Source organism: Tympanuchus pallidicinctus, unplaced genomic scaffold (genome assembly GCF_026119805.1).
Source record: "Tympanuchus pallidicinctus isolate F22 unplaced genomic scaffold, pur_lepc_1.0 scaffold3, whole genome shotgun sequence".
Classification (NCBI taxonomy): domain Eukaryota; kingdom Metazoa; phylum Chordata; class Aves; order Galliformes; family Phasianidae; genus Tympanuchus; species Tympanuchus pallidicinctus.
Genome location: NW_026294747.1, coordinates 85213276 through 85230307, shown reverse-complemented (window position 1 = coordinate 85230307; position 17032 = coordinate 85213276). Strand labels below are relative to the sequence as shown.

General features: G+C 39.6%; 1 protein-coding gene across 1 annotated transcript in view; it reads right to left on the bottom strand.

Moving 5' to 3' along the window:
* Positions 1-13451, bottom strand: part of SCIN (scinderin) — a 45463-nt gene extending 32012 nt beyond the window's left edge. The window contains exons 1-3 of the mRNA XM_052695394.1: positions 13227-13451; positions 10040-10194; positions 8856-9017 (exon numbers count right to left, since the gene is read on the bottom strand). Of these exons, the coding sequence (XP_052551354.1) occupies positions 8856-9017; positions 10040-10194; positions 13227-13425 (516 nt within the window). The 5' untranslated portion in view covers positions 13426-13451. The remainder of the gene's footprint in view (positions 1-8855; positions 9018-10039; positions 10195-13226) is intronic.
* Between the last annotated feature and the right edge of the window lie 3581 nt (positions 13452-17032).

Below are 17032 nucleotides of genomic sequence, written 5' to 3'. Positions count from 1 at the left end.
GGTAATTTTTAAACTATGGAAACAGTCTCACAAAATAATGTGGCCTAAATATTTATCCTTAACTAAAATAAGTATGAAATTTTATCAGATAAAATCTCAAGAAATTCATGTGGTAAATTTTCTCCCGCAGCATAAAAAACTTAGATCAACAAGCAGCATCTGAAAACATCCTAGACCAGGAGTTCACAAATAGTATATCCATCCCTAAAGCTCTACCTTACTTCATTATTAAAAAATAACAGTTTAAAGGTTTAAAATGCTAGAAAAGGGAGAGTCTGAAAGTTTTGTGCATTTGAGAATAAAGATAGCATTATTTCCTAATACTGACTACATCTGAACTCTGGGTACTGAGTATTTAATTTAATAGGAAGAAGTGAGAAGCTTGAAGTCATAAAAGTGTCCTAAAGACCATAACATTTTACTATAACAACCACAAGTACTAAACTAGTGTATAACTGCCAGTGCTACAAGCCCCTTGATATTTTGATTTAGTTACCTCTGATTTCAAAGTAAAATCATTTTCTCAATCATTTTAATTTATATCTCATTTTCTGGGCTCATGATAGAAGTTCGGGGGGATACTTACACATCTGTCTTCTTGATACAGTTTATTCATCTCAGTCTCTAGTTAGATTGTGGTTTTAACTATTTATTCTCAGAGGGGAGGAAAACAAGTTTAAAAGCTATAATAACTTCTTGACAAGGTTAATATTTATATTTTACTACATCCAGCATGCCTCTGAGCTTTTGGCTTGTATGTTATTATTTATACATTTATTTTTAGGTATATATATAAGCATGGCCTTTAGGGTAGATCCTATAGGTAACCCCATAGGCGTGGTATTTGCCTTTAACTCACTCAGTGCTTTCACAATTTCTTAGCTGTACTATACCTTCCCTATTTTTAGCATTGTTTTGCTAACCTTATTTTGAATTGGTAGGCTGACAGAAATTGTTTCCAATATAACGAAAATAGACACCAAGAGTTCACTTGGGAAAAAAAAAAAAAAAAAAAAAAAAAGGAACTTCATTCATTCAGCAGTAATTCCTGTGCCAAGCCCAGTTTATTTTCAGAAGGTTACAGTAGCAGCATTTTTTTTTTCTTCTTTTTAATCTCTTTAACAAAGTTTAAAAGAAATGCTGTGGAAGAGACCTATTCTATTACTTGATATTGATGACTGATATCAATATCCTCATGGGATTGCAGTATAACAGTTACTGAGGAAAATGTTGCCATGAATAATCACAGTGACCACTCCATAGCTCCTGAGAGAGATCAGGAAAGCAAAACAGGTTTGTGCCAGGGGTTCTGCAGTCACTGCTAGGTCCTGTCACATCTACACGATTTGTAGGAGGGCAGTTGGGTTTCCTAGTTATGAAGTAGCAAAAGGAATCAGGAGTCATGGGTTTTACCCCTGACAGTTGCTGGGCTGGAGAGTGACCCTAGGAAAATAATGAGATTTAGATATACACATTAAAAGAGTACATTAAAAGAGTGACCCCAGTTCTGTACAGAAACGTGCTGCAGGATGATTATTTTTGGGTCAAATAACTGAGTAACAGTGCTTTGGCACTTTTCTCTGTATGGAGTGGGACTGTGAAAGAGCAACTCCTGCCCCACTGCTCCAGCTCCAAATGGGATATAGAGCTAAATGAGGAAAAACAGAAACTTACTTATTTCAGAGGTAACGTAAAAACAAGCTTTCCCTTCTAATACACAGCCACCTCTGTATTTGACTGGTAGCCAGCTTAGTTTGGCACAAGGGAAAAACACGCCTTTTTTATGAATTTTGACCAGGAGAAGAAAGCAAAAGCCAAAAAGCTTATATTGGTGAAAAATTCACTTTTACTCTGGCTATAAACGCTTCCTGAACATACACATTCCAATCCCATATCTTCTCTTAAGTACCTAGTAATATAGTCTAGTACAACTACCTCATAGTCCATAGCGTACTCCTGATTTGCATTCTCCTACAGGAATGGACATTAAACAGCTAAGCTAGGGAGCTTTCAGAAGTAATTTAAAACAAATTCAAAGCTTCAATTTTGATAGAAAAATATTTAAAATATCAAGTCTCACTGATCTTAAAATAATTAAAAATATAGGTTTTAAAGAAAGTCTTGGAGCCAAGTATTGTCAGACAATGCGTCTCCATTCTTCGTTGGCAGGCCCTGATGTAAGGTAAACCTGTTCATCTTCGCTCACATCTACATTAAAACATGCTCCCATAATGCAATTGTACCTCACTTAAGAAAATAAATCAATAAATAACACTCGTGGTTTAAGAGTCAGCTAAATCTATGGAGTGGATACTGCTTTGTCTGCATGACATAGCTTATTCTGACTTGAATTTCATCAGTCAGGATGTTCCTGTAAACCAGGATATTAAGTACAGAGATATAACTATGAAGCAGAAGGGCTTAGCGTAAGAAAAAAGATTTCATTTAAATATGCTTACTCATGTACAATATGATACTATGTTATCTTTACACCCACAACCCCTAAAATGACTAAAGGCAAGAAAAGAAGGCTTGTAAAATTGTTATTCCCTGAATTCCTTTTTTCTCTGAGGCTTAACTGCTTCTTTTTATATATACAATCAGACCAGAGCCTGGGCAAATAACCACATCACAAAGGTACTGCAGTGGCTCAGTGTGTAGAAGAAAGTCTGATGAGGCCTGTAAAGAAGGAGGTCAGCAGGATGAGCTGTGGTGCAGGAGTGACCAAAGGAGGTGGCATTCCTATTGGAAAAAGAATATTGCTATTGAGTGTGGCTAGAGATAGGTTGGACACATGAATATTGGCAAAGTTTCAATACATATCTTATTATGCTTGTATAGTTGCATCAAAATAATTGGCTTGCACTCATCTGAGGCTCCATTCATCCTCTTCACATACAGTAATAAACAGCTGCTCTGATACAGCAAGCATTAATGATAGTTGAAGCAGTCCTTTGTTAAGTCTTGGTCTCTTAAAGTTCGTAGATTGAACGGAAAGATATCAGTACAAAATGGGAACCTGCAAACAATCTTGGGAAACCGAGAGACCTAGTGCAATAGTGTGGAGGTTTTGTTTTGCTTTAAAACCATAAACATGTGCCAAACCAAGAAAACAAGTTCAAATTGTGGGAAAAATAACCGAGCAGTAAAACTGAGAATCGACTACAAACAGCACTTCTTCACTAACATTTTTCAGGAATGGACAGATACATCAAGAAGAAGGTTTAGATTGAACCAAGCTAATGTAGGCTTCTGGAAATTTTTTCTCAGTTTCTAAATTATTCAATATATTTTCCTGTCTTGGCTTTTAAATTCACTAGACTGAAATTGCTTTTTTCCCCTTGCCTGATAGACACTGAATCTGCCTTTCATTTGTTAAAACAGTGGTACAGCAAAACCTCTGAAAGCTGTGGAGTTTTGATTACCCAAAATACACTCTGAATTCATTCAGTCAGAATGCAGCATAGGCCACCAGAAGCCTAGCCCTAGTATGGTTACAACAGCATCTTTGTAATCAATCTAGGAGTCTCCCATTTGATTCAATTGGAACAAACTTTCACGGTAAAAATAAGTACCACAGGCATACTTACACTATATTTTCCTTCACACTTGTTTTAACATCATGTTCTGGGAATATCTGTTGCTACGTCACACTGCAAAAAGACTGAGTGAAAGGAGTACATTCATTCTGAATAACAGTGTCTCAAGCAGCAAGGCGTCTCAATTTCCTACAGCAACAGGAAGAAAATTAACTGAATTCTTGTGAGTCCCCTCAACTTGAAGGTGTTAGAAGTTCTCTCAGCCTTAGTGATGTCTCTGTTTCAGTTTTCTGTGTACAAGTTGAGGAGGAAAGAGGAAAGAAAAAAGCTTTCCAACCCCTGAGAAGTTAGGGGAACTACAAACCCTGAATACTCCAGCTGAAAAGAAGAAAAGGCTGAAGTATTTATTTTTTCTCCTGATGAACTTCCAGAACTCTGAAGGTTAAAGTACTAAAACTATAAAAATAATTGCCTCATATTTACAGAAAAATATGACATGACTCAATACTAACATACACTGTGCATAGTTACAGCCACATTTGTAACCTGTTAATAAGTCCATGATGTTAATAAAGCACTAAAGTTGTTTACTTCTTCAACCTCTGCTACTTGTTTAACAGCCTCCTACTACGACACAAGCATTGTTTTCTCAGCTGGGTGAAAATGGGAAAGAGGTTAGTTGTAGGAGAAACTATGAATGAAAAACATGGAAAAAAAGGACATGACTAGTTGAATGTGACAGTGCCAGGAAAAGCAACTAGAGAGAAACCTATAGAATTCCCACATGCAAGAATCTGCTCTTCCAGTCCTGTTTATTCCCAAACAGTGACTTTGTTATAAAGCAATACATATGCTGATTTTGAACTGCTTTCTTTAAGGGGAGAGAAAAGTCACCTAGAAGAGACAATATAGGGTAGAAGGAAGGAGATTGCAGAAGTAAAACTCAAACTGTTAAAAGTTGCAATGTAATGCTGAATCATACCCTGCTGTCATAACACTATAAGCATGTGTTCTGCTTTATAACAATAAAAAAAAATTATTTTGTTCTTGTAAATTTGTTTTAATATATACACAAAGTTCAGTTTTTATGAAAAGCAATTGCAATATAGAAGTGATCCTTCTAGATGCGTTCCTTCGAGCACCTTTATGGAAGATATGACTTACACTTGACATACCAATTATGTCAGGAAGTCATGTGAGACAACTATCCAAACAGATACATGACAGCTTTACTCACTGTATTGTGATGTATTTTACATCATAATTTTTAACATAATTTTCATTTCTGATTCACAGAGCCCTTGAAAAGCAGTGTGCATTGGCTGCTGTAAGGTATAACAAAGTGCAGTCACACACATTTCAAATTAGTAACCTCTTGGTTGTTACAAGTCAATACATAAGAACTACCATAGTAATAGGAAAGATGGACAACAGTTCAGTTTACTTGCAGCATTTACTTGACTTTTGGTATAGCTATCATCTAGCCTTCTACATTCTTCCTTTGGGAAGATGGGTAACATTTTGTTAGCAGAACTCTCATTGTGCTGCTGAAACTTTCCAACGTAGATCAGGCCCAGCCTCAGTACTGCTTGGTATTCATCACCTCACCAGCACATTTTTTAAACAACCATCTCTGCATTTTTTTTTCCAAGAAGCCAAGTGGCATGCAGCCCTCTCCCTGCAGACACTTAGTTCACTGTACTGCTGCCAGTGAGAAGCAAGTGTTACACTCCAAAAGCTCTGTTTGAACTTAGGGAGTGTTTTAGCTGGTCATTAGTGACATAATTTTAAAAAGCTTTTTTCTAGTTGAGCTTCTAAAATTGAAGTGATAAACTGGAAAAAAAAAAAACCCTCCACCACCAACAACCCAACCACTTCCATGTTTCATTGTATTGCTACTCACATTGCTTCTGCTGCATTTTGCTAACTGCTCTCTCCCTCACTGACCGGATGTTTCAGCTCTTCCCATATCACCAGTGCCCCTCAACATTCATACTTTGTACATCACCACTATGCACCAGTGTACACATGGTAAACATCACAATACTGAGGAGTTTCCTGTCCACTTTGAAAGTGTCTTCACACTGTCATGCTGCTTAAAGAATCACTTGCCTTGGTGATGAAGGGATAAAAAAATGTGGCTAATGAAAGCAGCTGAGAGGTAGGCAAGCTGTGCCAGGTGTAAAGAGGGACAGCACAGAACATAACCAGTTAAGACCACTAGGAATCACCAACTGTCCTTCTGCTTCTCAAGCAGGGCATAGTGAACTGCAGAGCACTCTCTGGCCAGAAACTGGATGGGTAATGTGGCAGAAGACCATGGCTTCTGAGAGGCCTATGGAACAACTGTGCCTGGATAGGATGCACCAAGAAGCATAAGCCAACAGGGTAAGGGGCATTCTACTCCAGGCTTGTACAAAGCCTTCTTGCAGCTGCCTTGTACTTTTCCTGCCTGAGCTGCTGCTGGGACAGGATAACTTCCCAGGTTCAGCATGGAGGTGGTATGGGCATTCCTTGTAGAAGAAAGTCAGAGTCTGACACCCCAGGCATGCTCCTGGATCACTCACTGCACAGAGGAATCAGTGTGGTGGTCACATAGCTCATGTAAGAAAGCTTCCAGAAGACTGTTTGAACAGAAGGGCTATACCCACTGGCTACTGACTTTCCTCCTGTCAAAGACAGAGTTTCTCTGACATCTGAAGCTATTTCCTTCTCCAGCCTTGGAAGTTCAAAGCAGGCAAGGTAAGACCTGGTCAGGATATTGTAAGTGCTACAAGCACAATCTAGTAAGCAACACAGCTTCTCGTATTAACCATCACAAACTGAACTGTGATCTCATATCTAGCTATCTGGAAATGCACACAAATACTTTCAACTCAAAGAATTATCATCAGAAGGAAGACTTAGTGGTCAGTAACAGTTTAATTTGTGATTGTTATTAACTTAACTTTCCCTTACCTGTTCAAATGACAGGTTCAAAAATAGCATAGTAGTTGAGCTCAGCTGGAAAACTGAGGTGACTTATATTAAATAAGTAGCTTGACATAGTGCAACAAAAAATGTATTGCATGAGTAGTTTTGCAGTACCACAGAGATCATCCTTCTAGTTATCTGTGAGAATGGAAGAAGTACATCTTGGAAGCTCCTTTTATTTGACAGGCTTGTAAGAGCACTGACAATAAGCTCATTATGCAGTTACTACCCATTAATGTCAGACAGTGATCCAGTAGTGCCCTGAAATAAGTCCCAAGACTCAAGAACGACCTTATCAATGATTCATTTTATTTCTATTAAGTAATCTGAGCAAAAAAAAAAAAAAAAATTTTTTTTTTTAAAAGGACTCCTACATTAAATTAAGAGCTCCTTTAAAAGAATCACCCATTTGCAAAGGACTTTCAGTAGTGGAAAATTTCAACCTGAAATAGAATTACTTCAGCCTGAAATATAGTTCTTAGAAAAATGCACTGTTACAGTGGAAATTTTGGGCAAGTTTTGTATCACATCTATTTCTCAACAGGCACTTCAGGTAGACTTGCTTCTTCATTTTATAGTACATCAGATGTTGCCTTTTCACTTCTCAAGAAAGGTCTGGTTTACAAAGTAATTGATAATTAAATTGCTGCAAGTAGGTGTCAAAATACTTTCTATTTTTTTATCCATCCAAGAAAACCAATCCTTACACCACCACTGGCTCAGCAAGGCTAAGCATTGTTGTTGGCCATGTGATTCAACTGGCTCTCCATAGCCCAGTAAAGATCTAAATGTTTGCACATCTAATCTTTCTTCCTAAAATGGCATATGATTACATAGCTGCTTAACATGTCTTATCAGTCAGGAAATCAGAAGCCAAAGTGATGTTATACTAAGAAACCAGAAAAGGCTCACAATGTACTTTCATGCTAAAAAAAACAAGAAGCTGAAGTGTTACATTTAAATTGCCCAGTGACAGCACTCTCCTCTCAGTACATCTCACCAAGCTATATATCTAACACCCACAGTACATCCATATAACCACAGTACATTTCAGCATCACTGTCATGTCTGCAGTGTGTCTTTAGCAATTGCTTTAGGTGAATGAGGCATCTCCAGCACAGTAAGGGCCAAGAGAAGTCAGACTGGAGCATGCCCACCTTCATTAGGTGTTTGTGGAAGGGTAACTCCAAACTACAAAACTCAAGCCTGAGAGCCTGATTGCAAAAGCAGGCATTTCCTACTGATGGTTAGTTCTAAATTGCCCATCTCCCACAGGTTAGCCCTGAAAGGGAATAGGTAATTTAGCTCTTCTTTGCCTCCTTAATATAAAGTGACATTCAGAGACAATATTTTGGATATTGATCACTTGGTTGTTTTAGATGCTCAGACCATACCATCACAGGAGGAAGTGCTTAGCAGCATTCAGATAACACAGCAAGCAGTATGATTAGAATGTAACAGATAATCAATATAGCTAAGTGATAACAATATCTTCGTTCATCACAACAGTGGGGGGCTTTCAGAGCAAAAAGTAGAACTTGTAACATGAGTTAAGAAGAGATTTTTTTCTCAGTGCATTAAGTAACTTCTCAAACCTTGCTGAAGCCACTGACCACTTCCTTGTGAAGCGTTAAAGCTAAGACCAATTGCAGTTGCACAAGCACATGAAAAAAAAATTATCTACAAGGTAGCATTTTGTATATGTCAGTATATCAGACATGAGAGTAGCTTCAAACTGATAACTAGTATCTAAAAAGTGTGAACTACCTATGGTATCAGAAAGTTAACATGAGTTTTAAAGTGACAGTACAATCCCTTAGGTCATCTGAAGCAAGCAGAATTATCTTCCCTTACCTGTCTATACATTCCTGCACTCAGCTTCTCTAACTGCCTTTAGCAGAAAGTCCTACAGGAGTGCTTATACCTGAGTAGAGATTCTGAGAAGCAATCTCTTGAAAAACTAGTTTTACAACACATTTTATTACTAGCTTGTTTTGATAACATATCTTGCATCCATTTCTTAAATTGTCAAAATTAAAAAAAAAAAAAAAAAAAAAAAAAAGGAAGTACTCTTAAGGGAAAGGTCCCCTTATTAATTTGCCTTAGCACTGTAAGGACTCACTATGAACAGCTTATGCTTAAAACATGAATAAAAATACCCTCAATGCCTCAAGTGGGAAATAACTATTTCTTGAGCACTCTGTGTATACTTTAGAAACCATTCAAAGCAGTTTTGAGCTTTGAAAGTGTTGCGACAACAAAAATTACATCCTACAGCAACATCTTTTCTCCCCTGAAATGCACATCTACTTTTCAGTGCAAGTTGCTTTGGAAAAGACTTACATTTCCAAGGTCAATAATGAAACAATCTCCTTTGTTGAAGCTGGCCCAAGTCAAGGGGACTTCTGTGGCTCTCACAACTCTCCGGCCCTTGATATGGAGAAGCCTCTGGGCTCTCAGATCATTAGTAACAACGTGATTAAATCCAGAGGCAACACCACCTGCCTGAATAAAAACACAAAGCACCAAGCTTTACTTCAACTTCATTTCTTTGAACTTACCTTTTTGCTGCAGCTGAGAAGCAAGCAGGACAGAGTTCATGCAGTAAGCCAGAACTGCAAACTTTTTAACAGTGCTGACCACTGACCGGACAGACGTGGGGAACACTTCTGTTGCTGAACTGTCAGGTCTTAATCTGAGGGAGCAGATGTCCCCCTGCTTCAAAGGTGTTTCATAAGTGTGCAGAAAAGGAAAGAACAGGATTCACCACCTTCTCCTATATAACTAGAAGATGTTGTAATCCTAACCACCTTGTCAAGGAAAAAGTTAGTAGTCTATCACATAATTGAAGGAAAACAAAGGAATGTGCAGTCCTGCATAGTTTTCTCAACTTCTTTAAATCTCAGCAGTCCCGGTGCTTTGAGAGTCTGGATATGCATAAAGAGAGAGGGTAATTGAATAGCAGATCTACAATTTTCTAAGCTGCAAATATTCCTTCAGGAGATAAGCTAGCCAAGAGCACCAAACTAGGGGGAAGCAAGACCAAATTACTGATTTAAAAATCCATAAACTAAGTTAAAGGCTAACTTTTTAGACAGAAATGAGGTCTGGGTCTGCTCTACTGTTCATGTTTTTTGCTACTTATGCACAGTAGGATCTTCATTTGAAGAAAATGATTCAGATTACAGAACAGAAGTGGTTTCTGTAAGATCTGCTGTCTCTTAAACAGTGTCCCATGAGCTCCCTTAGACACAAGAGTATGCAACTTCATGATCAGTTGATTGGGGATTATGGAAAGCATGCCTGGGAGTGGTCTGCACTTAACAGAAGGAGCGCTGATAAAGCAGCTGACACTCTATGCAAATACAGGACCTCAACAGCTCAGAGTAGGTAGATCTAAAACTACTAAGCATTAAAGAAACAATTTTTAATGTTTCAATAACAAATATTTCATATTATTTGGATGAAATAACATTAAAACATTCTAAAAAAAGAAATATGTGACAATGTGACAGGTGGCTCTTTACCTTGTATTTAATTCCTCCTTTGAAATAGCTCACAAACTCATTAGATTCATATCCTTGAATTTCTCTGCTCTGTACAGGCTTTCCTCCTAAGTAGTCATCCAGTTGAACAGTGAAAATAGCTGCAGCTGTACTTTCATCCTGGGTACATTCTTTCCCTGGAATAAGATAAAGTATTATGTCTATAAAAAACCAATATAATTTAGAACCCTGTTGTAGAAATTGTGACATTCTGCCTCCAGTAGGTTGTTGAAAGAAAGCACTGCACATTACCTTGACCACCAAACACAAGGTCACTCACAATTTATTTGCTGCTTGAAGATCTATCTTTAAAAGGACAGAAAAAAAGCCAAAATTATTTGCACTCTCTCTCTTTAAAAAAGAGTGTATTTTAAGTGAATATAAGTGAGTGAAGTAATAATTTTTGGACTTCAATCGCAAACACCAGGTCTTCCTAAGCAAAAAGCTGTGAAGAGATGTTAGTTAAGTCAAATTATATACCTGATATTTTCTTTCCTAAAATAAACCCTTTTACTGCAACACTGGTCACTCACATACAAAATCCTCTTATTAAAACAGATTGTGCACTTGAGCTGAGCAGGAAGTTTAAACATTAGAAAGTAAATGAAAGAGGGATCTGTGATTCTTTAAGACTCTGATCTCAGGCAACAGCCAGATATTTGATGAAGAGGTTCTGTAACTTCTGTTCTCTTTGCATGTCTATTTTCTAACTGACTGCTGTTTAATTCCAGACTCCAAAATTTACATTTCTCTAGGACATATGCCTCTGTCCCCCATGGTCCTAAAAAGAAGGCTCTATAACCATATGAATTCAAGAGAAAACATTTCCCCCATTCAGTACAGGAATTGAGACACCTGGGAGGCCAAGAACATTTTTTGGTTCCCAGCCTGAGGGCATGTTACAGCTGCAGCATTCAGGTTAAATTTTCAAGCAAAGCATAAAATTTGGTCCAGGTCCAAGTGAATTTGTGAAGTTGAGCAATTGTAGTCCTACCAGTTCAATTTACTGCTATTATTATGAGATAAAGTGCAAGTTTTCTCTGAAAATATAAAACATGAAATGCAGAAGTGTCTCAGCCTACATCCATATTCACGACAGCACTGTTTAAACCAAGAGATCTCCTATTGGCTGACAAATTTATGATTGTCTTTTATTATGGACATATCTCTTCTACTGTTGTATGTAATTGTAAATGAGTGTGAACAGCTATGCATTAACTGAGTTCTTTAACAACAACATTTTTAGTAACAGTTACCAGGGTGAGACAAGTAAGATACAGAAATGTACACGAATTCTCTCCATCTCAGCCTGTTACTGACTGCTTGTACTGTTCACAGACTGTTTATGAGAAGACATCAGAAAGACCCTCTGACATCTTCTTTACCCACAAGTTATAAAACATTTGCTCATAAGGAAGAAGTCTTGTGAGAATCATAAGGAAGAAGTGGTAAGAATCATTCAAAACTACTAAAGTAACCCAGACTCCTGCCCTAGACGTGACTACCCTTACTTGTGCACCTAATACAAAGCTCTGCAGGGCAGATCAGAGCTAACAGCTTGCAGCAGCGTTTGGTATCTCCACCCACTACTGGAGTGTCCCGTGAGAAGGAAGGAATTTCCCAGCAGTTTGCCACACTACTGCCAAGCTGCCAGCTGTATAGGGATGTGTGCCTAGATTGCCCAAAGCTATTTACAACACCTATCAGAATGATATATGCAGTGTGTACAACCAAAGGTCTTCAGCCAACTCATAATTACTGCAAGTATCAGTCACCGTTTCAGCTTCATATCCAGTGGCAGTCCTTGCAGCTTGCCCTGGCACAGGTCTAATAAACCTGAACTCCCAAGTTAAAGTATTTCTAATTTTGTTAGCAATGGCACAACAAGCCAAACCTTGCTTCTGACTAACAGCACTGTTGACGTAGACTCGTCTGCCAGAAACTCATTCACACTGCCATCTCTGATCATACTCTTGTCAGAGCCTGATCTATCCAGTGCACCAACTGGATAACCAATAACAAATGCAAAGCTGAACAAGCCTCAAACATTTATGCAGAAACAATCCCACCAGATAAAGCACAACGAGACCCACAGGGACTCAAATATGGCAATACTAATATACATTGACTCATCTCTGCAACACTGCTTGTTGCTCCCTAAAACTACCTAAAAGGAAGTTGTAGCCAGATGAGGATGAGCCTCTTCTCTCATGTAACTAGCAAGAGGACAAGAGGGAACGGCCTCAAGTTGCACCAGGGAAGGTTCAAGTCAAATATTAGCAAGAATTTCTTCCCAGAAGGAATGGTCAGGTATTGGAATGGGCTGTCCAGGGAAGTGGTGGAGTCACTGTTCCTGGAGTTGTTCAAGGAAAGGGTAGACATAGTATTTAGGGACATGGTGCAGTGGGCATGGTGATGATGGGCTGACTGTTGGACTAGATGATCCTAATTAGAGGTCTTTTCCAATCTTAATAATTTTGTGACCTCTACATGCATCCACAGATGGCCCACACACGAACCTTACAATAACGGCAAAAGAAACTGACCTCAGGCCGTGGTCAGACGATGACTAACAAGGAAGTCCAATTAACCTTCAGCAGATGAGGAAGAGACCTAAAACACATCCTCTTTTAGTCTACCCACATGACAGGTATCTGTTTCACAGCTTTTTCTTGGCTGCTTTGGGAGGGGTTCTACAAGGCAATCAGCAATGTTAAAGAGAACTGGTTTTACAGAAAGCTAGGTGACTTCACTTCCAATATCTAGCATTAGAAAGCAAGATCAGCCTGGCTGGAAAAGGCAGCATGGAGACCCCAAACTATGCAGCAATACCATAAGGAGAAGGCTAAGTTGAAGTTTTGGCGGAAACAAAGATAAGAAACTTCTTCATCCTGGTGGAGGCAGGATTTCACTCTTGATTCTTGGTGAGACACAGCTAAGACTTGAATTTGATCCTTCACCACTTTTCCAAACCCATACCACAAAGCACTCAAACACACAGCTCCCCATCACACCCAGCGTTCTCACCCCCAGTGCCCCTTGGCAGGCACAGCATCACCTATACCCCATATTCCTGCTTCAGCCCGGATGCTCCAGAAGCAGCCCGGGCACGCTCCGTGCAGGGAGACGGTACCCCTACCCTGCCCCGTTCCGTTCCCCCGCTGCCTACCGAGCCAGTAGTGCAGGCGGTAGGCGAAGGCGGCTCCGCGGCGCACGGTGTGCAGCACCACGTAGGCGTCTCCGACGAAGAAGTCCCCATGACGGCTGGCAGGTACCGGCACCAGCTCCAGCCGCTCCACGCGCCATACCTGCAGCCCGCTTTCCTTCCCGGCGCCCTCGAAGGCCGGCGGGGGCCGCTCAGGAGCCATAGCTCTGCAGGAGCTGGGTGAGCACTGCTCGTCCCCGCCGCATTTAAAGCGCCGGGGCCGCCCCCGGGCGGAGCGCAACGCTGTGGCCCGGCCCTCCCTCCTCCGCAGGCAACCGGCACCGTTCCGGTTCATGTGGCTGTGCTCCGGAGGTAGAGTTGAAAGGACCCGCAAGGACTATCGAGTCCAACTCCTGGCTCTGCACAGGAGCGGTTAAATCCAAACCGTACGTCTGAGAGCCTTGTCCACATGCTCCTTGAAATCCGGCAGCTTGAGACCACGAGCACTGCACTGGAAAGACTGTTCCAGGGCCAGACCATCATCTGCAGAACCAGACAAAGTCTCCGTTGCTACAAAGGGATAATTTTTCTCCATTCTAAATGTAGAATCCAGTTTTATTTTGTGTGCCCAGTATTGCCAAGAAGTTTGTTGTAAGAGAAAATACTGGTATCTGTTTGAAGATTCCAGGTGAATCCCAGAGTTTGTGTCTCCCTTTCTGGTGTTTCTCCACATAGTACAACAACAGTCCAAAAAGGTTAAGCCTATTTCCTACTTGTCTGTCTGTCTTATAAATTGCTACCATGCTGGCAGATCATTATAGCATGAAAATTATAGCAATTGCTGCTTTCATCTGTTATAGATAGGGGATAGCTCAATTTGGATGAGACACAGATAAAGTCCAAGCTGTCATGGAATCACAGAATTTCCCAAGTTGGAAGGGACCGACAAGCATTATCAAATCCAACTCATGCCAGTATACCAGAATATGTATTCCAGTGCAGGAATACATATGTGTTTAGGTGCAGCATTTTATCCGGCTAGCTGAATTCTCAAGCTCAGGAGTTCTTGTTTTGGCAAGTTATTAGAACAGGGCAGGTATTTACCTGTAGGCAGGTTGGTAACACAGTAATCAAGATCAGGCACTGCTAAATGCAGAGAAGCAGCTGGACACTGGCACCAAGTTAAAAGCAGCATTAAGAAAAACATTAAGAAATCCTTTTTAACCATTTTCCCTGCCTTCTTTTCATACTGTCTGGTGTACAGTTTAGCTATTGAGGGAAGATGCTGTTATACATTGTGCCTATCACCATCTCCCACTTTGGTGAGCATCCTTTCATCAGCTTGCCAGACAGCTGTACTTTATCCCCACTGTCATGAAAAGAAACCTCAGGTACTCTGCTTTGTTCAAGATCCAGCTGAGCACAGCACAGCTCACTGCCAAGTATTTAACCTTCATTCTGCTAGGGCTTTGGATCTGGTGGTGCTGAGCCTATTTGATAAAGCATTGCATGTCCAAAATTAAATACTTTTCTCCAGATCGCATGCTTTGTGAAGAAGATAAAATAAAAATAGGAAGAACAGACAGAAAATAAAGAATCTAACAGGTTTGGTTTCACTATGTTATCAGATCTTTCAAAATATTCATGACTGATTTCTCAGACTCACACTTCCCCTTATCTCAGTTCTTTTGACTTATGCTCTCACAAACGCTACTATTAATTCTGTGCATTTATTATTTCTTCTGAATCTGGCAATTTGTACTTTGGAAATGTGCTGAGTTTGCCCAAATGTGAGCTCAGAGCAGCCTAGCACTATGCAGCCTCATGTCTCCAGCCTATCCTGCTTGTCTTTTGCAAAGTAAGGTATGTTGTGCACTGATTGCAGCCAACTCTCATTTACATCTCCTTGTCTCTATCATTTTCTCAGCTGTAACCCTGTTGCTGCCATTAGATGCACATCAATGCTATTTGTTTAGCCCTGGCAATGCTCAGTGTCATGCACCAATGGACAAAGGTTAAAGACCCAAGAATATTTTAATTACTTTGTCTTGGAGCGAAGTCTTTGTCACTACTCACACACAAAGGGTTTCAGCATTGATGGCAGAGTTTTCTCGTGCCTGTTTGCCTTACCAGGATTATGTGCTCTGTAATGACTGCTAACAAAATAATCCTGGGTTGTTTGTATTGTAAGTGCAAAGATGTTTGTTTATACAGCTCAGTATTGCTTTCTTCAAACTCACTTCTGTTATGTAAGTCTGTAATTTTATGAAAGCTGTGCTGTCTTTTGTCTTGATACATTTCCATCTATTTTTGTAGCAAAAATAAGCAGAGACACTGTTAATATTGCACCAATTTTCACAACTTTTGAAATATTCAAAAGCTTTCCAACATGCAATTAGTCAAAAATGATATTTTGGGGAAAAAGAATTGAGATTTCTCCTAGAATTCATTCTTTCAAAAGTAATATTTTAAAATTAATTTTAATATGTTTTGTCTGAAAAACAGCATTATTTTTATGACATGGAAGTCACAGGTCAAATTATGATTACTACACTCATTAGAAATTGCATTGTAAAGGAATTTCAGAATTCTTTAGACATCATGAAGATTTGTGTTCTAGTTTCCTAAAGAACGTATTTTGCTGATGAACTATGTCTTAGCCAAAAGGATGGCAAAGGCACAGGGCTGTTCTAGCATTGGAGTAATAAGGGGAAATACTCAGGGGTGTTTCAGGTTGGATATTAGAAAAATTGCCCTCAGAAAGAGTGGTGAGGCATTGGAAGAGGCTGCCTAGGGAAGTGGTGGAGTCACTGTCCCTAGAGATGTTCAAGAAAAGTGTTTATGTTGCACTGAGGGACATAGAGAACGTGGTGATGGGTTGACAATTGAATTAGATGATCCTAGCAGTTTTTTCTAAGCTTAATGATTTTATGATTCTTTGAAATACTTTTGCTTCCTATACCGTCTTCCTCAGAGGGAAGATGGATGTAGCAATTAACTGTTAATTGACCAGGAGCAGTCATGGAGAAAGTAGCACATATTTCTACCTCGTTGATTGCACCATTTGAGGTATGGCCATCTGTAAATGCCTCTTTTTTAAATGTCCAGAGTGCAACATCCTAATACATCACAAAGGAGTATCAGGAGCTCCTCCTCGAGCAATTAAAGTATCAGAGATTCAAAACTGTTTTGAGCTTACAGCTTTGGTATGACTCCAGAGAATCTGAGGTCTTATGAAAAACTTTGTAATTTATTCATTACTTGTGCCTTGAGTTACTGTTGTCATACATGCAGGATGTGGGCATGGGTGCGTACAGGTGAAAATATGTAAAGCTATGTACCAAGTTCTCATTTTTATGGCTATCAGGATTTCAAAAAAGCAAGGCATTACTTCCAGATGATGCACACTGGGAGGCAAAAGGGCTCCCAGAAGCTGAGCTCAAGTATATTTCCCAGCAGGATTATCTTTCAGTATGGACAGCTTAAGTTGATGTCCTTCTACAGGTCAGATGCCCTGCACTGAATCACAGTTAGAGGAAGTAACAGTGGAAGAAGCAAAGAGGAATTCACAGAATCATAGAATCATTTGAATAGGAAGGGACATTTAAAGGTCATCTAGTCCAACTCCTCTGCAATGAACGGGGATATCTATAGATAGATCAGGTTGCTCAAGGTCCAGCCTGACCTTGAACATGTTCAGAAATAGGGCATCCATCACTTCTCTGGGCAACCTGTTCCTATGTTTCACTATTTTTGCTGTAAAAACACTTTTCTGATATCCAGTTCCAAGGAGAGAATATTTTAAAATGTCATGATTATTTTCCTCTGCA